Source organism: Pygocentrus nattereri, chromosome 8 (genome assembly GCF_015220715.1).
Source record: "Pygocentrus nattereri isolate fPygNat1 chromosome 8, fPygNat1.pri, whole genome shotgun sequence".
NCBI classification, from domain to species: Eukaryota; Metazoa; Chordata; class Actinopteri; order Characiformes; family Serrasalmidae; genus Pygocentrus; species Pygocentrus nattereri.
This window is the reverse complement of record NC_051218.1, coordinates 10,809,745-10,830,813: the sequence shown is the minus strand read 5'-3', so window position 1 is coordinate 10,830,813 and position 21,069 is coordinate 10,809,745. Positions and strand designations below refer to the sequence as shown.

Genomic DNA, 21,069 nt, shown 5'->3' with positions numbered 1-21,069 from the left:
ATCACTTTTTAGTCATAATTATAAGGTTTAAGGCCTTCAGTTCACCTCTTGAAGGCCTAACCAATGGGAGAGCTTGCTTGGCTTTATTTACCTAGATACCATATAATAAAAAAGTCCTGATGGAATCATTGTAACCCTTTTGTTTCCAACCAAAACTTTATGTAAAATAATAAAAGTATTACCACTTGCAGTTTAAATGAAAAGTGCATCATGATGAGATTAAATTCAAATGAACTTTTTGTCTCCCATTTTTTAATTTTTTCAGAAATAGCCATCTCTGTACAAGTTATTTATTCTTATTTTTAATACTGTACTGGTTTCATTGTGGCATAAAGGATGCTGAAGGTGGAGATAAAATCTTAATGTTAATTAATGTTATATGTTAATATGTACTTCACAACCAAGAAGTGTGTGTGTGTATATGTATGTGTATATGTATGTATGTATGTATATGTGTGTGTATATATATATATATATATATATATATGTGTGTATATATATATATATATATATATATATATATATATATATATATATATATATATATATATATATATATATATAAAAATTACATTACACTACACTTCTTGGTTGTGAAGTACATATTAACATAACATTATCACGTTTAATTTAAAAACCCGAGTTTGCCTTAACTTACAGGAATCTCTATGGTAAAGCAGAGTGACTGCACTGGTGATTTGGTGCGTTTCAGTATTCTATTAGTTGAATTCTCCGTGTTCGAGTAGAAAGAATGCTATAATGTTTTGGGGAGAAGTACCAAAGGACCGTAGTTGGGAGAGCTGCTGGAGTCAGTGGTAGACTCTCAGGGAGTGGTACGAGGCCAAGGCTGTGGGCAGAGGTGTGGCTCTGTAGCCTGGGGCAGAGGACACGCACAGCCTTTCATTTCCAGGTGTGGCTGTATACACACATACACACACACACACACACACACACACACACACAGAAGGGACGTTCAGCTAAAATCATTATCTATAGGCCTGCAAAATGTTTTTTCTCTTCTATTTCTTTTTCTTTTAGATCAGGAAGCTCACTGTTAGCTGCAGTGGGCTAAAATGGAATCTGCTGTTAGTAGCAGTGGCTCATCACCCATCCTATCAAACGTTCAGTCACTAATAAAGTGGAGTTAAAATGCAGTCCACCAGTACAGTACCTTTGCTTTAACATAGGTGTTGCGTTAAGATATATATATATATATATATATATATATATATAAATTTTTTTTTTTTTTTTTTTTTTTAATTTTTTTTTTTTTTGGGGCGTATTTTGTATATAATCACACTGATTCTGAATATACACAATATACACTATTGCAATATTGTGTGCATATATATATATATATATATATATATATATATATATACATACATACACACACAACACTTTAGAACAGTCCACACATAAAAGCATTTTTCATTAATAGTTTACTTAATTGCAGAAAATAGGTTTTGATAGTGACAATTATTAACGTTATGCACCGATTTCAGCCTTTGTGACCATATTTACATCATATTTACATCATAATAGTGGATCTAACTACTTACCATGTGGCCACGGGGGGGACAAGGATGCAGTCTCACTTCCTGCTCTAAAATTAGACTCCACCTGTGGACTAAAACCTGGTAGTGACAGGAAAATGTGGGACAGCATTTGTGTTTGAGTACATTTTTTATCCCTTTTAAGATGTCAAAAAAGACCTTTTATGTATTATATATAAAGATGTATTATTTTTCTGTAATGTATATTATTATCAGGTTATTACCATGATTTTAGAGGTTTGAGTGGGATACAGAAAGTATCATATTGATGATGATTTTTGCATATATTTAGCTTATTGCTATCTCTAAATGCCTTACATTTAAATAGATCCTAACAGTCCTTGTTAATATGATGTGAATACTGTTTTTGTTTAGTTTTTTCCCTGTGGAATCACACTTTTACCTAATTTGGTCCAATTGTCCTTATATAAGTAGCCTATATAACAGAAGGCTAGATGCAGGTTTTAACTAAACTCATTGCTGATGTAAGTCGCTGAAGTAATTACCATACATATGCACCACTTCATAGTTTCTTAGTAAACTAAGGGGAGAGGTTCACCAGCTCTGTCACTGTAGCTATATATAGTCATAACTGCCGACAACTGTATAGCCAACCATAGACGTGGGGTGGGTGAAGAAGTTTGTATGCATTTTAAATGCTTATGTGTATCACATTATCTTACAGGTGTCTGGAGGCTCTTTGGGGTCAGCGGCCTCTTCCTCCTCTTCCTCCTCCACGCGACAGGTCCGGCAGCGAATCACGCGGGTTAACCTCAGGGACTTGATCTTCTGCCTGGAGCAGGAGCGCTCCACAGCCCGCTCACTGCTGCTCTACAAAGCTCTGCTCAAATAGGACTGGTTCAGCGCAGTGGCTCAGCTTCATCCCCCCATCTCTCCTCTTCCTCTATGTAGGGTCTGACCAGTGCCCTGTCCAGACTGTCAGTCGCCTCTTTATCGTTTGATCGGCCAGGTCCGTTTCCTCCCGGCCTGCTTCCCTTGCGTTTTTCTTTGTGCCTTCAGGCAAAGCTAGGACATAATCACTGAGATCCTGTCTTTGCTGAAAGAGGAATGTACTAGATATTAATGCTCCAAACACGCATATTCAGGAAGTGAGTGATAGAAAGCCATGAAGAGGGAGAGGAGCAGAGGATCGTGGGCAGCGTTTCTGTTCATTTGTTACCTTTTACTGCAGCATGTTGGTACAGGAGCCAGCATAGAGGAGAACATTCACCTGTTCTTATGTGTTTTTTAATCTGATTTGATTTTAATGTTCCAGGATGACTCTGATTTGTTGGTATAAAGTATGATTGGACTTGAAGCTGTTTTAACTTAAATGCCTCATTTGCAATATGGACACTGGAAGTGTGAATGTATAGCTTTTTTTGTGGGTTTTTTTTTTTTTCTTTTCCTTTTTTTAGCAGTCTAACAAATTATTAAATATTTTAATAACTTATGACTTTCATACCTCCAAATGATGGTTTGGACTGATCTCGTTTCAGTAAGATTATGCAAAATGAAGGAGCTCCATGTTGCTGTCCTTCATCATATGGGGTGCAGTTTTGTAATTCAGTGACAGTATTTTCTCACACTCCCAACGTGGAGTGTATGCGTGTGTTAGCGACATGCTGTGAAGAGTTCCGGTGGAGGAAAATGGCACAGTGCCATCTGTAACGATGAGGCTGCCATAATTTCATCCGAAAGGATGACGCATGAAATCATCTGGCTGCTCCACTGAAAATCTAGAGCAGCTTCTCGTCAATAAACTGTAGGCAAGTATGATCACAGCATTGCAGACTTTTAAGATTTCAATGGAAATCCACTTATTTTGTTTTTTTTTGTTTGTTTTTTTTTTTTAAACCTCTACGTAATTCAGTCTTTGAGGTGTAAACAGTTATTCAGAGAGGTTTGATGTGAACTGATGCATTGTACAGAAACTACAGTGGTGATGACTGGAACCAGGGGTCATGAACATCACTAATATAGCCTTTTTTATTCACTATCCAACCCAAGTGATCCAACATGTCTTCTTAGGTTTTATATGTAATGTTTATGATGGTAAAATGAAAGTGAAAATTCTGACTCTCTTCTAAGGACTATTTTGCCTTACAGCACCCTACATGTACATCGCTACTGTTTTTTTTTTTTGTAAACAATGTTTCAGGCAACCAGCTGCATTCATAACCATTTCATATGATCATTTTCTTGAGATATTAAATACTTTGGACGTCTGGTTCCTAACACCACAACTGTGAGCAGTTCTGATTTTCTGTAGAACACTGCGTTTCATATCAAACCACTCAGAATGTGTTCGTTTACGTCTGAATGATGTAATTATGAAGAAAACATTTCAAAAAGTTTGGTGGAATTCCCCTTTAAGGTTGAATGAGTCTTGCACTGGAATTTTAAATTGGAATATATGTCAGTAAAAGGGCCTTTAAGAATGAAGTGGCCTGACTTTGATTTGAAAGTGGAAATTTGAAAGTTGTCAGCCCAGCAGGACAGGACTCCAGTGACCCAACAGCTTTAAGGGAGTTTGGACTGGACTTCACTTTGCCTGCAAACAACAATAAGAAGTATGCAGATTTCCTCAGATCTAGATCGTCACAGCCAAAATCCACCTTTGTCCTCTGCTGCGAGACTGGTTTCTATGTACCTGCACATGAAAGCGCTCAGACAAACCAAGAGTTTCTGATCCAATGGTCAGGTCTTTGATTATTTCTATGTTGTATTGTCTACAAAGACCACATTATCTATTATAAACTCTATATTTTTTGGTAAATTTAACAATTTTTAAATGTTTGGCTGGTTTGAGAAAAAAAAGTGTTGATCTCCTCAAAATTTGTACTATTTTGTAAAAGAATAAAGTTCCTTCCTACACTTGTGAGTTTTTATTAGAAGAGCACCTTTTAATAAATGAGTGCCACCTGCAGTGCTGCTTCAACCAGCAGCTGTTTCTGATTGTAAGCCGGCAGCTCCAGAGGCTGTTTGTGAAGCTAGTTTTCCTCCATTTCATCCCTCACACGCACAGCGCTGCCGTTCCTGGTTGTCACTTAGCTGAAGTGAACTCTTACGGCGAGAGCTCATTTGAATGTTATGCCGGCACACGTTCTAGAGCTGAAATAGAACCAGCTTCATTCTGAAGAATGACAAAGAAATATGCCTTTCTGGAAATGAAATTAGGAAAAAAAAAGATTTATTAAAAGTCCATTTGATCAACACCAATTACAAAAGGATATTGAGCACATGCCTGCAATACTACAATGAATATCAATAATTATGCACTAACAAAAAAATGAACTTTATTTAAATATACATTTGCACCTTACTGTAATTATACATTTCGACACAACATCCATTAGAACAGTACTTAAATTAAAAGTTTTCTTTCTTTGTGGTTTCAGTGGGGTCTCCCAGTGTAGTTCTGAGGCCGCGGTCAAAAACATGACTGCACAGCTGGCATAAAGGCTTGCTTTATAGGTGAAATAAAAAAATGCCAAAGGGCCCAACTGAGCCTGAACAACACCCAGCGCAAGGGCTAAGACAGGGTATAGCATCACATTTGGTGGATAGCGTGAAGAATAATGTTTCAGCACGTTCGAGCTGTCGTACTAAGACAACACTCAGCGTGTGATCTTGTGGAGCATGGTGGCATCTCTGGGACCTTTGCCCCTGTAATGAGGTTATGCGGAGAAGAGCCTAAAGAATACTCTGGCTATTAAATGTGCATTTTTACAACACATTAAGCATCGTTCGCTGTTTTCCGGCCACCTAAGTAACCTTTCGAGTTTCCTCTGGCCGCTCATGGGCTGTGTATCCTCCTCCCTATGACTGGGCCTGTTTAGCTAGGGGGTCTGGCTGAGTAAAAGGATTGTGGGAAAGTGACCTCAGCTCCTTGGGCAGTGTGGGGAGGAGGCTAGCTTCTCTCTGACCCGTGCCCTTCCGCCTCAGTCCTGATGGGGCCTCAAGGAGCACACTAAGCCCCCTTCTGCTCTGGTAGGACCAGCTCCGCCAGCGACTCCGACCGTACAGTAAAGGCAGTCTCGCATTCGTTAATCTGAGTAATCTCTCATTTCCCCTACCTAAAGCTGCCTTCATCAAAACAGATTCGGTGTGGCTGCAGAGGGCACTGCTAGTGTCTCTGGTGGATCTTTATTTGACTTTCATAGTCGTCTTGCTGGACAGGCAGTGTTTCTGGTTAATGTGTATTGTTTCTGACAAAATAAATAGATTAAAAAAAAGGAAAGAAACAAAAACGGCACAACAACCAAATGAATAACGCTGGCATTTAACTTGCAGATTGTTCTTTGACTTTCTGGACAAGCAATGTTTACGAATCTGTGACTTTGTGTCCTTTTTAAGTTTCTATTTAATTACGTGGTTCTTGACAAGGATACTGCTGCTGACCAAAAAAAAAAAAAAAAAAAGCACACTGGCCACTCCGACAAAATGAACCGCCACTGTCCTTTCGTTTGCTCTTTTCTTGGGGATTGGAAAAGCCATCGGAAAAGCTCTTCCAAAACAAGCGCAGGTTTTCCCTCGGTCGTGCTCTAACAGCCAGTCCCTCTCCGCGGCTCTGAATGCATTAGCAGCCCGAGCGCGCTGGCCGTGCCGCCTGCGGCCAGTCCAGGCAGCCAGCCCTGCTCTGCTCCTCGCTCACCATCAAATGCCTTTGTTCTCAACGCTGTTCTCACATCCTTCACGTACTGAGACATTGGCAAGAAACCACAGGGATCTGATTTAAGAAAGAGACTGGAACGAACGTGAGACCATTAGATTTCCAGATTGGAAAGGGCTGCTGAGGTGACGACTCATTAGTATGCAAAAATGAATTCTGCATTAAACACAGTTGCCGAATGAGGTCATGACTGAATATCGTAACAGTGTGCTGTAGTGAGTGGAAGACCAAAATACACAGAATGCAATTTTTCCTCCAAGCCAAGACTTTTTTTTTCTTTTTTAAAGATGTCCCTTTATTCAGTCTAGGGACTTGACATTTTTCATTATTTGGATAAAGAGTTCCATCTTCACAAAGTCCTAAATAGTCCACTGAGCCAGCAGAGAGGTCCAAACTTCTGTCTTTATCCTTGTCCACTGCTGGTCTCTCACTGAGGGTCAGTTTGAGGTGTTTCTGGTTACTGTTCGCTAGTCCAGTGGCTCCTGCTTTATCCGGATGGGAGTGTGGATGGTCTGACAACGTCTGTCCTCGCGACTCAGGATGTACTCGCTGAACTGAGATGAATCCACACCTCCTCCACACGACGCAACCATAGTGAAGCCCTTCTGGAACAATCTCTCCAGCACCTGAGGAAGAACAGCGTACCAGAGCGTTACCAATGCAGGTGTAGTCAAGCTAACGTCAGAACTGTTTAGCTCAATGTCTAAATTCTTGCAATTTTGAAAGGATAAAAGCAAATCAGGCATTTATGGGAAACAAGCAGCAAATTAATTAAGACATTAAGATAGAAGACACAAGCAAACGGCTTTTGCTCAGCTTAAGTTAAATGAATCAGAAATAGAGCTGAAAAATGTAGCAACTGAAAAATACTTTTTATCTATATTTTATCTTTATTCTTTCATTTCCCTCCAAGATTTCACTCTTCAGACAGGCCAGTGAAGATGAGAGGGAGCGAGCAGACTCCCCCTGCAGCTGTTTACTGGAGTTTGATGAGGAGTCAAAAGCGAACGGCTTCCCCCTCCGACGACCCGAAAACCCAACCACCCCGCTCTTTCCCCCCTTTCCGAGACTCCAAAAGCACACGCAATCCCTGCCACTGTCAGAGTTCCATCGGCGAACTCTCCCTGCAAACCTCCTGTCCCTGTCACTCACGCGCCCGCAAAGCAATGACATGTTTTATCTGGCAGAGTAGTTGTAGATTTTTTTGAAATTCAACAGATGCAGCCTTGAGTATTCACTTACTCCTCCACTTCTTTTAAGTGTGCTTCACATGAAAATGAAAGTTCTGCCTCAAGGCAACAGAGCCAGATAAAAGTCCCACCAAAGGAAAAAAAAAAAAAAAAAACATTCAGTCGAATCGCAGGGCCCTGAGAAAAATGTCCACCCTTATCCTCACTTTGGAACTTGATGCTAAAAAAAAAAAAACCTTTGGCAAAATTTCAGGGAGTTGTATTGCAGGGGAAATGAATTCTCCTTATGTGTTGCACAGGTAGAGCAGATCAGGTACAACAGCGGCAGCGTGGAGCTTTTGTAGTTTTCCATTTTCATTAAAAAAAAAAAAAGTGGTTTAATGACAAGCTTCCCATAAGTCCTCATTTAAGTCAGAATATTGAATAAATGAAAGTGCTTAGGTCACATGACTGCATTCAGAATTGAACATTAAAGACTGATTGCTCCAAAACTTTCATTACACTCAGTGCTCTGATAATTGCATCACTTTGAACTCTCAAACAAGCTGTCTACCACCCCCTCTCTCCTCCTTCGCCTCTCTCTCTCTCTCTCTCTCTCTCTCTCTCTCTCTCTCTCTCTCTCTCTCTCTCTCTCTCTCTCTCTCTCTCTCTCTCTCTCTCTCTCTCTCTCTCTCTCTCTCTCTCTCTCTCTCTCAGTTAATTCCTCGCTTAATTTTCTCATGTTTCTCACGACTGGGTGGGCTTAAGAGCGTCTGACGTATGGCCAAAAAAAAGAGGGAAAAAAACCCTGCACCTCTAGCGTGATACAATTAGCCGAGTGTGCAAAGGCAAGAAAAAAAAACACTGTTAGCAGATGCACCGATTAGTTATACTGTAAGTCAATTAAGCATGTGTAAAAAAAAAGTTGCATAAACCAGTTTAGGTTGTTTAAAGAAACTAAAGTAGGTATTAAAAATGTAGTATGTGTGTTTAAAACGCTCCAGGCGCAGATATGCTGGAGCACTTTTTTCAAAAGAAGAGATTTGTCTTGAGGATGAGTTAAAAATAAATTATGTATATCTTTTTCCCCCCGACTTCTCCACTCGCTTTCAGGACTCTATAGTTCTACATCAATGTTGGCGCTGGAATAAGAGCTGCGCGCCTGACTGTGCCCACATGTGTCCGCGTGTGCAAATGTAGCCGTGCTTTCCAAATAAGCAAATCCAAGGGATGTGATAACATCTCGTGAGGCAGAACTGCATCTCTGTAGCTGTGGAAGCACACCTTTCTCCACACCTGCCACATCCACCTTCTTCCGCTCACACAACTCCTGTAAGAGAACGCACCACTCGCAGCCACCTAACAATGATGCCCCACTCCTCGCTTCCAACACAACATCTGCAGTTATCATCTTGGCAAGTTTGAGCACAATGTGTGATTTCACTGAGATCTCTATTAAAACTCAAGAGGAAATGTGAGATTTCTTATTTTTAGAAATCATTTTGCTCAGGAGAAATATCTGAGCAGCAGGAGACTTAAGCAAATGTCTCCTTTGTCTTTCCATCTGATCTTGTTGTCTATGAGAAATTAGAGACATTTAGGAGATCTTTTTTATTTTTCTTTCCTGTCAGAAAGGATCCAAAAGTGGTTCTTCTACAGCATCTCACTACTTAGCAAGTCAGGCAGCTGTCAGCCACTGATGGTTTGAATCAAGTTTGTTTTAACTGCCATCTTATTGTTCAGTTTTTAACCTTTAGGCCTATTATTTAGTAACTTCTGTATGTTATTCAGAAGCAGCAATTATGTTTTGGTCAAGTTTAACCCCTTAAAAATGTGCCATATATTTGTGTTTTTAACCTTAAGACCTGTTATTCCATAACTCCTATGTATTACTCAGAAACTAATGTGCTGTGATGTAGTTATGAGAGTGAGGAACTGAAGGGCGGGTCCACATACAGGCCCTTAGCTTCCGTACAAAGCTTAAGGTGTTAACAAGCAAGTACAGCACTAAGCTGCAATACGATGGGCCTTCAGAACTGATGTAAATTCGCAGCATCACAGCATTATGTCAGACAATAGACGTGGATTTACCTGTACAGAATTGAGTCTGCAGTATCCATTGAGTGGAAAGCGGATGACGTGAGTGGGGTCCTGGTTCCAGCCAGCGTTGACTGAGTTACACATGACATCTCCTGTCTCAGGGAAAATCTCCTCGATGAGGGCCTTATCACCACTCAGAGCGATCCGTTCACCAAGGTCAGGGGTCACACGCACCACCAGACACTCACAGGGCTGCGCCGTCCGCCGCTGCTCCCACTCTTGCTTCCAGCGCTCCAGCTCCTTCACCATGGGGCTCAGCTGGTAATAACGGGCTTCCTCATACAGTAGCTGGAACTCCTACATGGTAAACACAGAGGCAGTGGGTGAGTGGATGTAGTCCAGGAGTTCCCAGTCCTGCTCCTGGAATCCCTCTTCAACTCAAGATAAGCCATTTATTTAACTGATAAGTGATAAGTCAGTTCATTCACCTGTGTTCAAATGTTTTTGCCTATGCTCACTGAAAGCCATAGACACACATCTTAGAGACTCAGATCCGTATTAGGTGTAATTAAAAGGGAATTACACTGAAACATTTCTGCATAATTAAATGGCTAAGATGTAAACAGTCATTCAGAGTAGTTTGACCAAACATCTAAAGAGTTTAATGCCTTTATATGTCACCTTATAGAAAGTTATTGCATGAAATGGTTCAGAATACACTGCCTGATGTCTGAGACACTGTTACTTTCAGAAGGTTTGGGCCAAAACACATTTATAGTGGAGAGGTGCATGCTTTTTTCACAAATTTACCATTATCATTACATATAAAAACACAAAAGACACATTAATAATGTTCATAATGTTTGTTTTAATGGTCAATTTAGATTTGGTCAAAATGGTCAATTTAAATAATAGACAGTAAACAATGGCTTTATTTGCATTGCAGACAGTAAGTTTCTCCACAATGCAGTTTTAAACCATGTAAATCACTCTGAATGAATTTATATACACCTCAGTTATTAAATTCGAGTGCAATTCTCCTTTAATCCTGCATACTGGTTCACCTGGAGGAGACTAACGTGACCGAGACTCTCACTGTAGTCACAATGGACATCACAGTCAGCCAAAATGAATGGGTACACCCTCATTAATGCAGCTTAACACAGCATACAGAATAATAAATAGATGGAACCAGGAGGTTTTCTGAGCATCATTCAGAACACTTTTCCACACAGTAGTGTATAGGTCTGTAACAGTGCTCATACTGTAGCATTAATGGCTGAAATCACTCTGACTGGAGTTAGCAAAAATCATTTAACATTACCTAATCCATTCAAACCCATTTAGCCTGGACTGGGGCAGAGGGCTGCACTGCCCTGGCCTGTCTCCCCTCCCCCCCACAGGCTCTGGGGTCTGGCAGTACAGATTGCCTGTATTCCCCTCAGGCTCTCACTGCCCTGCAGCACCCTAACCCCAGCCTCTCACCCCTTTCATTCTCCACCAGACCAGATGGCACCGCCACTCACTGCTAGCATTAACAACACCGATGAAGAATCACTCGTTTAACAGTACAGAAAAGCAACGAGAAATAATATGAGAAATGAAAGAGCTAAAATAAGACAGACAGGCATGCCTACAGGTGCTTCATAGGAATACTCCAGTGCAAAAATGTAAACTGTTTTCTGCTCATCCTAAATGTAGTCAATCGGAAAAGACAGGCTTGGCTTCTATAGCTTTATATCTGGCATCTGCTGGAGCTAGGCTAAGTAATGGAAGCTCTGTATACCAAAATCATCAGACATTTTCTCTGAACTATGCCAAGATGTTAAACAATCTCAAATAGACTTGTTTATGTGGTTTCTGACACTGTATGGCTTAAAACACACATATCATAGGACTCAAAGATGAACCATTTTTATATTCAAATTGCAATTTGCAAAAGCTCAATTTTCAAATCAGCTGCACTTTTCATTACAGCCCAACACAAAGCTGAGGAATGCCTGTAGATGAGTTTGACCAATCAGATGCAATCAAACACCCACATAATGCATACATAACAACTAAAACTAACTGGCAACATGGTGTACTATATTCAGCGCTTGAGGCCATAGAAGGAAAACGTGGATATGCTCATCTACTTGGCCAAAAAACAGGCCTCTCAATTATCTCAATTTATAGAAACTAATTGTAATTTAAATTGTAGTCAGAAAAATCACAATTAGATGGCTTCACCTAATTGTTCATCATAGCTAAAAAAACAGCTTACCTATAGCTCCTATAGCTTGAATCTGGGCCATTCCTTTGTCTATTTTGATGGTGCAGCTGACTGACTACATTTGGGTTAAGAGAAAAACTGTAAATGCAATTTTACTGTTACACTTTTGATGGTCTAGATTATGCAGCTGAAGTTAAAGGTGAGAAAACTCTTCCTCATTTAGCTCAGTGATTTGTCTCAGTGTGTAACAGTGATCTCCACAAGGCTAGCTCCTCTCCTCCGCCCTGTAAGAACCACTCATTTCACTGTAGGCTATGCCCCAGCGAACAACAGCACACAACGTCTCAGACTCCACACGCTTTAATAATTGCCGCACGAAACTGAGCTGCTTTTGCTTGCCCCTCGCCCCACCCCTGTCTGGCTCGCCCTCTATTTCTCTCTCTTTCTTTCTTTCTTTCCTTCTTTTGGCACATGCTGGTCCCGACAACATGCTGAGACCTAAGACCTTCAGGCTTGGGTTAATTCAAAGGGAAACATAAGTCTTAAGGTGATATTCTTTCCCAGGCTTGAGTGAGGGTTAGGTATGTTGATCCTTCTGCAAGGCAATGCCCTGAAACCAAATCCAGCAGACATCTCTCTATGGAGAGAGACTCCTCTTTAGAATGTGTGATAGAAAAAGAGAAGCTGCACTACTGAATAAGGTGCGCTGCTTATTCTTAAAAAGCAGGTTCGAGTTAGAGCTGAGTGAATAACAGATATCATTTGAATTTAGCAGACTGCTGAAATCCCATTAGCTTGCACGGTCAGAACTCTGTCTGACACTACAGCATCACCGCAAGCAACGACCGACTGAAGTATATATCAGAGGTAACTAGTTTTTCAAATCGGGAGTGAATTAGAGGAGTTATTTCTGTCGTAAACTCTTCAAACTATTTCAAGGGGTTGAACGAATCCCTTCAGCAAGTGGATGAGATGTAGAAGCAGTATTCAGGCATACAGATCGATCTTGTGAACCCACTGTGTCGGGAGTCATGAGCCTGGCAGAGTTAAGCCCTCCAGCGTTTGGATGGGGCTGCATATGATGATCAATTCAGTCACTCGCTGCTTTTTGCATATTTCCCAGCTTGCGTTAAGGGGAGAGAGAGTGTGATGAGTGAACTGTGAAGGCTTGACTGTAATGAGACGTAATGATTTGATTCTGTTCGTTTTCTTGCAATGTAGCTCTTCCATTGCATCGTTTTAGCTTTTCCACACAGTCATGAAAATCGCAGTGTCAAGGAATGCTAGAAAATATAAATCTTAAAACTCAGGGTTCCTACGTGGTTCTTGGCTTGGGTGCAGGGTTTTAGGGGAAAAAAACTACTTTTTATAGATTATTTACATTATATGAAGGTTCACTTAAAACGTGCAAAAGATTCTTCACACTCAGTCTTACGGAAACGTTTGGGCATTCCTGGTCAAATTACATTTATTGTTGATTTTCTTAGTGAAAATAATCATCAGAATCATCTAGAGAGAACAGACATTTACTAATTTTAATGCACAGCTATGATTTATCTGGTTTGGCACATAAAAGGTTAATAATGTTTTATTTTTTTCCAATAAATTTAGAAATTTGCACAGAACATGACAGAAATATGTCATATTTAAATGTGTTCCCTGCAGAGAAATTTACCTTTTTGCAGTTAGAAAATCAACAAAACTTAATTTGACCAGGGGTAATCAAATTTTTGCATAGGTCTGCACATCTCGTTTACAAAATTGGGTCTTTCAACGGGAGCTCTATCGATTTATTTTATTATTTCTGCATTAGTACATGTAAACAAAGTCATTCAGAGTGGTTTGATGTGAATGATTAATCTCCAGACATCTGAAGAGTTTAATGCCTCTTAAAGCTCCCTCAAAGAAAAGTACTACACAAAACAGTTCTGAAAACACTGCCTGATGCCTTAGACTTTGTTTTATGATGGTTTCGACATCAGGATTTTGGACAGAGATTTTGTAAGCATTCATGGCAGAGAGAGCCATGCAGTGAATTCAAAAGCAAAATAGGCTCCAAAGAAATTGTAATTTTTTAAATGCATCACTAATAAAAATTCAGAACACAAATGTAGCTTCACTGGTCATGTTGGATAGTTAACCCTCACTATCGCCATACTGGACCACTATAAAACATCAGAGTTGTTCATTTTCTCTATGACGAATCATTTCACATATTAATGATTGAACTATGCAGGGAATTTTAAAAATAAGTGGAATCCCCTTGAATCACGGAATCATCTGTTTAAGTGTTCTTTACAAAACCAAACGTGCTTCTATGACATCTCCCCTTTTTGGCACCATCATTTTTAAGAGAGGTGGTAAAAAATCTCTCCATCCTGATTGATTAAGTTTAACTGCAGCTCAGGGTGATACAGAATTTGTCTAAGAGAGCTGCTGCAGCAGCTGGAGGACATCACTGTAACTGTGGGATTCATTGTGGTTAATAGTTGTAGGCTTGAGCTTAATCACTGTCAGCGAGTCCTGCATTCAGTGTAAAATTGCAATTCTTAAACATAACAAAGCCCTAAACATGATGCAATGAGGAAACATCCAGTGTTTTCCTAACAAACAAACATACCTTGAAGTCTTCAGGAAGAAGTAGCTTGCTGGTCCGAAGGTAGCTCAGAATATAGCGGAATATCTCCCCATCCCTGTCAATGAAGTAGTGCTGCTTCAGACTGTCCAACACGATCGGCTCTGTGCCGTTGAACAGACGACTGATTCTGGAAAGGACAGAGGAGAGAGGAGAGTCAAACAAGCTTACATTCAGCAGATCGTTTGAATTTAACCACGATGCAAAGGCCTGAATGCAATAATAAGAAATCCTAGGCACACAACATCCTATTCTTTATAACTCACTTGTACATTCTGTTGTTGTAGCAGGTTGAGCAAAATCAAATGCAAGTATAATGAAGTTTTATTGTTTAACCTGGTTTGAAGAATGAGGTCAAACATTTGGAATCATGTCCTATGCTGTTTCTGCTTTTGTGTTAAATCAACTTACATCTTGTCACTGCCAAGATGTTCCTATTTCATTTTATGTTCTCTTTCTCTTTCCGACTCTCTTTCTGACTCTCTCTCTCTCTCTCTCTCTCTCTCTCTCTCTCTCTCTTTCTCTCTCTCATTCTGGAAACTGATGCAAAACACTTAATAAGAAAACCAATTCCCCCTTTTGTGCCTGCGGTGGTTCTTTTCTCATATGGTCTTGCAGTTCCCCCAGTTAGAATTTCACCATATAGCTTCAGGCAATCTTAGTTTTTCATCTCCGTTTCTTTTTCTTTTTTTCCTCCAAAAAGCAATTAAAATGCTGCCTGCTCCCTCCCCCTCCTCGCTTTCCTCTCCTCCTCCTCCCTCTCTCTCTCTATCTGCGTTATTAAATCAGAGAAGGCCATGCTGTGTGTTAAGCTGAGCAGATGTGATGGTACACTCCCTCATTCTTTCGCGCTCTCGCTCTCCTCTCTAACAGGTGGCACCCCTTTACACCCTGCCCTCTTGGGGAGTAAATTATCAGCAGACCTCTGAGGATTGAGCTGGAGATGCAGCAAGTAGGAATTTCACAACTCCACAAGTGGGAAGCCTGCTGTATGTGTGTTTATTTATTTAATTTTATTTCTTAGCACCTTGAAGCCTAGGCTTACTATTCAATTATTAATCCTAATACTTGTTATCCACTATTATGAATTATGTGCACACTAATATATACGTTGTTATGAGTTATGAAAGTGAGGAACTGAAGTGTTGGCCTACATACAGATCCTTAAACTGCAGTATAATTATGTAATTATTGATCTTGAGATGTTTGAATCTATTTTTTTTAATAACTACTAGGAATATAGTTGAGAGACTTTATCCCACTTTTTTCTAGATTTTCACAAACCCACTTTTTCCTTAGGGTCCTCTTATAAGATTTGTGTGGTTTTATGCACTGAAAGTAGTCATAATTCATTTTTTCATGACCATTTCTCAACATCAGGCTATTTTTCTTACTGCCCCTTCAAGACTAATTCATGTAAATGATCTCTGCTCTAACTGGCTGACCAGGCTGAAACACTCCTTATAACTTTAGTGTGAATGGGTGGCACTAAATTGCTTAACAGACTGTATAATATTAGGAAAATATGTTAGTGTTTACATACTACATCAAACTCTTCTACTTCAGAAAAGCAAGGAAAAGTCAGCTTTCCACAATATGGGCCATGTACAGATCCTTAGGGTTTGGTGGGACTGAACACAAGCCTGCTCCCCGGGAAGAGGAAGACCAGTGCCCCTTTAGAGGTGCATCTAGAGTGAAACGCATCTAGATATTTTAATCCTGATGTTTGAACAGAGGAATGACAAACATCAAACACAGTGTCCCTCAGAAATGTCATCTTTGCCTCACTGAGATGCTGCTAATTGCTCAACTAAACACAGGCAAGGTCTGTGGCACCAATATCTTAGTGGAGTGAAGGAGGAGGCAGAGATTTTAGTGCCATTATTCAAACATTTCTGGCACCACTGCAGAGCAGCGCTTACAGCAACAGCTCTGCTCAGCTCTACAGGAAAACTGTGGAACTTATCCTCAGGTCTCTGACTGACAAAAGCAAATTCCACCTGTTCATGCCTCTGTGGCATTTCATTTGGTAGAATAAACTGACTGGTTTACAATGCAACAATGAATTGAAATAATGAAATCTGCCCAGGAGGGCTAATTTGAGTTGGGAGGTGTAATACTGCCTGGAAATCGAAGCTGTTCAAAACCTAAAATTACCTTGCAACACTGCATACAAACCCCCTCTCAGAAGAGGTCTGTTTAATTCTGAGCAGTGAGATTCCCAGTGATTTTACTGTGTTATTCTCATGTAACAAGTCTGAAATGTACTCAATGTTAGCTCCACAGTTATTAAGGACCAACTACACAAAATCATAACAGATGAAAACATGAACAAGAGTAAAACTGTAGTGTCTGAGTCGGTATTAGTTTAATGTCTGTGGACCTCAAGACAAGCAGGAGGATCAAGAGCAACGCATTCGCATATTAGCCTTCAGAACAGAGTCAAACACTTATGCTCTCAGAGGAAGGAACAGAAAATTGAACTTCACAACAGAAAGTTGAACTGAATTGAACTGGACATTTTTACCCTCAAAGGGCAACGAAGTACTGGGCAATTGAGCAGCCCACAAAGTAGCAATAAACAAACATAAAAATATCACAAAACTTAAGTACAAATGAGAAATATATCACTACTCTTGTGAGAAAACCTTGTATCTCCATTTTTCTATCTCCATTTTGGCCTGTTGTCCTTCACATTGTGTGTAAATCTCATGATAAATTAACCAAAAGAAATGGCCTAAAATCACTTGGAAAAATGTCTGATTCCATTGACTTGCATTACAAGCATGTTTTTTCCTTCTCCTGTAAATGTACCTTTTTGGAGATACAAGGTTTTTACTGACAACAGCAATATCAAATAAAACATATCAGTAAGGACTTGAAAAGCAATATCACATCACAAAAACGGTGAATTCAAAAGAGGCTGTCAGTGCTGTTTAGTGTCCCTATCTGGGCAGTGAATGGTACATCAGGTTCAACTTGATGGCCTCAAGTACAGAAGTCACCCTCCACCAGACAGACCAACATCTAGAACAGCAACAATGTACAGGTCACCCGTTTAACCCCTTAAACTCCAGGAACCTGACAATGGCTCCATACTTCATTCCTCACTCTCACAACTACATTAAAATTCCTTTCATAGTAGTTATGGAGTAACACAGTCATTGTTGGATATGAACTTAAACACTCATTGAATAATAATCCTAGAGTTTTAAAGGGTTAATATGACTCAGGTTACCACTCCCACCATGACAGACTGTCTTACCTGGAGTCCGGATACTTGGTGAGAGTGGCCAAGCTGCTGGTATACATGTGTCCTCCTACGTCAATGTGGACTGGAGCATTGGCTTTAGTCAGCTGAGCTGGAAGAGGGATCCCCTGGGCGGCCAGTGGAGACACCGGAGAGCGGGTCAGAGAGAGACGAGACATGCTTCTTCCCTCCTGCAGACCAGCACACAGAACACACCCTCAGCAGGAGCACGCGAAACACACCCTCGGCACTGCCGTTCTCTGCCAGTCCTCTCCCTCCCAGAGCTCGGAGTGCTTAGGTGTGCTTCTGGCCTGTCAACGCCTGTGAGATCACTCTCACATCTGCCCCAGTCTGTATTTCACTTAAGAATTGGTGGCACAACTCTAATTAAGAGAATTTGCATCCCAGTTTTTTTTTTAATAGAACCGGAGGGGAGGAAAGGATGAGGATTATTAACGAGCATGAGAGAGAGAGAGAGAGAGAGAGAGAGAGAGAGAGAGAGAGAGAGAGAGTGTGTGTGTGTGTGTGTGTGTTAAAAGGATGGTACTGTAGGTATCTACCTTCAGGGAAGACAGAAAGAGTGTAAACTCCTAATTAAAGGTACTGGGAGTGAGTGTGAGACATGAAAGGTTTGATGACAGCCGGTGGTTTGGATCTCTGAAAGTTTGCAGCTGAAATAAATCAACATCTCTAGCTGAAGTGGAAAAGCGAGTAAAGAAAAGATAAACGTGTGTAAATTATGGAAGAACCACCGAATTTTGACTATGGTGAACAGCCAGTTAAAAAGAAGCCACAGCTTCTTATTGGCAACTCCACCACTCTGATACTGTATATAGTAGTTTATGTAAAAAATAAATAAATAATAAAATACAATTACTGTTTTTACTGCCATTTTAAAGGCTCGTTTTAGTGTAAATTATGTCACAGCTATTCAGTATAAAAGAGCTTAAATATGACCTGCGAAATGCTGAACACACACGGTTGAAGCCTCCTTTGCTCGGGGCTTAACGCTGGAGGCTAATTGTGTTCATTATTCTCTTCTGGGTTATGAGCTTCAAGAACAAACTGCACCAACCGTCTACACAAAATGGAAGGAATAGTGGCCGTATTTTAAGACAGAAGGTGGTCTTTTGTTAGAGCAGGCTAAGGAAACCTGAGGTAACTTGACGAGGCTTCCTATTCCTATGAAGTTGCCTTCACATTCGCCAACTTCTAATTAGAATTTTCCCGTTCCACCTTAAATGGCGTAGCATTTCCATTCTGGCGCTTGTCTCACACGATGGGACTGTTGCACCGTTTAAGGTGGAACGGGAAAATTCGAATAAGAAGCTGACCAGCTTCGTGGTAACTTGTCAAATATCAGCAAGTAACGTTAGCTTATGTCGCTGAATGTGAGTGTTGATTAAAAAGGCCAAGCTGTAACGTTATTCTCTTTACTCAAACTCATACCTTAACCGCATTTCAATACCCAAAGGTACACAAATGAGCCACAAAGTGGAGAAAATGTGGATGAAGCGAGCCCAGTATCTGCTAAGCTATCAGTCCATAACCCTGCACTCACTCACCAATGTAACCCAGGTACATCTCTGCTTCTTCGGCTCTTAAACTAGTTAACACGTAAAACAGATTTTAAAATCTGATTTGAAGTAGAAAAACCCCTCTCCGTACCGTTTCAAACATTTTAGGACGTCCGAAGCAATCTGGCCACGAAATCTACCTCTGACGGCCGCAGGTTTCTCGTCCTTTCTGATACAACTTGAGCGAAAATGTTCAGACCGACTCGTCTGCCTCCACCGCGTCGATAAAATCCCCTTATATGAACGTGTGAAAAATGAAAAAAGTGAAAAAAAAAATCTTGCGAATCTTCATACAAAGCAGCTGAATCCCTGCCAAAGCTGAACGCACGGCAGCGGTGGAGCGATATAGGTCGCTGTGGCTTTAAAAAAACTCGGTTCTAACACAAGAGGTGTTCTGGCAGCTCTGCTACTGAAGCTAACAGCCTGCACAGGGGGCTCCTTACCTTGGAAGACATCGCTGCTGTTGTATCTTCACCCTCTTTAAAGCATGAGATCGATCCCGTCCTCGAGTCGTGTGCTTTTTTTTTAATTTCTTTCTTTTTTTGTTGTTGGCGAAGCGTGAGAGCGCACCGAAGCCAGGCGTTTCCTCCCCGAATAACAGAGGACAGGGGCTGAGAGAGATGAAGTCTTGCTCCGGGCTCTCCTCTCGCCCCCCGGGGGCAAAGGATTAGCCTCCAATTAGCTCAGCCCTGCCTGCACATGAACGCTTGATCTCTCTTATTCATACGTAGGGAACCTATTTGTGCTCGAATCCAATCTGTTTTCCATTTTTCCACCGACAAACAGGCGTTTTAGTGAAGTACCTGTGACCTGACTGCCATGTCTGAGATCCAGACACAGAAGTCGGTGTTGCGTTTGCTTTCCTACTAAACTAAAACAGACAGAAGCTCATAGTAGTTGAGGAGCGAGCTGATAAAAGCGGGCTAGTAAGCACGTTTTGAATGCGAAACTATCACGTTTGAGGAATAAGAGCCAAACTTGTCTAAGCCCCCCGCATCTGTCACACGGTGATGTGCATTAAAGCAGGATGGAGTGTGGGGACGTGAACGCATGCAGAGCAGAAAGCGCCCCCACAGCCCGCCTGAAGCCAAACGCGCCATTTCAATCTCCAGCACGGTCAGACGGAGACCCTCCAGCCCTTAGTGGCATCTCTGAGCCGGGCAAAGACAGACAGGTTCATCGCGGTTTAAGTCCACGCGGACAGTGGAAACCGTCTGTGGCCGCGCTATCAGCGATATTCGATTCGCGATCGAATCGTTCTTTTTGAACGACTCTTTTCGGTGATTCGAGCGAATCGACTCGCAGCGCGAATGAATCAAATGACTGACAAACAAACCTGTTCTCTGCCTGCTGTGTTGTTTAGGCTATGTGTATCTCAGCATTTGACAAAAAATTAACAGATGTTTATCAAGGTCAGGGTTGGTTAGGGTACTTTAAAATTGTGTTCCAGTACAGATTACAGACCTGTTGAAATGTAATCTGTATTTAATCAAGAGGATTATTTTATTAAAGTATAATAGGATTAGCTACTTTTACTTGTAAATTGAGTGTCTTTTTAAAGTCATATAATTAAAGAAATGACCAACTTTATAAGACAAACAGGAAAACTGCACTGTTTTATGAAACTGGTATATAGTTGCCCACACTACTGCTTGACATTGGTTGAGTTAATCAGATATTTAAAATCACATGTAGTCCAGTATAAAAGTCTTTGCTCTCACATTTAGCAAATTGGTCAAAAAAATGAAGCCACTTACACTGTGGCCAAAGATATTCACTCACCCATCCAAATCATTGAATTCAGGTGTTCTGGTCACTTCCATGGCCACAAGTGTATAAAACCAAGAACCTAGGCCTACAGACTGTTTCTACAAACATTTGTGAATGAATGGGTTGCTCTCAGGAACTCAGTGAATTCCAGCATGGTACCGTGATAGGCTAGCACCTGTGGA

General features: G+C 40.8%; 2 protein-coding genes across 4 annotated transcripts in view; one reads left to right on the top strand and one right to left on the bottom strand.

The window, feature by feature from the left end:
- si:dkey-219c3.2 (transcription initiation factor TFIID subunit 4) overlaps positions 1-4,414 on the top strand; it is a 46,641-nt gene extending 42,227 nt beyond the window's left edge. For both annotated transcript variants that reach the window (XM_017690287.2, XM_017690285.2), the window contains exon 15: positions 2,242-4,414. In XM_017690287.2, coding sequence (XP_017545776.1) covers positions 2,242-2,409 — 168 coding nt within the window. In that variant the 3' untranslated portion in view covers positions 2,410-4,414. The remainder of the gene's footprint in view (positions 1-2,241) is intronic.
- Positions 4,415-4,732: 318 nt separating this feature from the next.
- On the bottom strand, positions 4,733-20,358 carry kctd15a (potassium channel tetramerization domain containing 15a). 2 transcript variants are annotated; one of them, XM_017690291.2, is made up of 5 exons: positions 19,561-20,358; positions 17,556-17,731; positions 14,276-14,420; positions 9,492-9,797; positions 4,733-6,857 (listed from the first exon to the last, which is right to left on the bottom strand). In XM_017690291.2, exons 1-5 carry the CDS (start codon positions 19,570-19,572, stop codon positions 6,699-6,701), a joined length of 798 nt encoding a protein of 265 aa, XP_017545780.1. In that variant the 5' UTR covers positions 19,573-20,358; the 3' UTR covers positions 4,733-6,698. The 2 variants fall into 2 exon arrangements, with proteins under 2 accessions (XP_017545780.1, XP_017545782.1); XM_017690293.2 differs by lacking the exon at positions 19,561-20,358 and adding an exon at positions 19,209-19,526.
- Between the last annotated feature and the right edge of the window lie 711 nt (positions 20,359-21,069).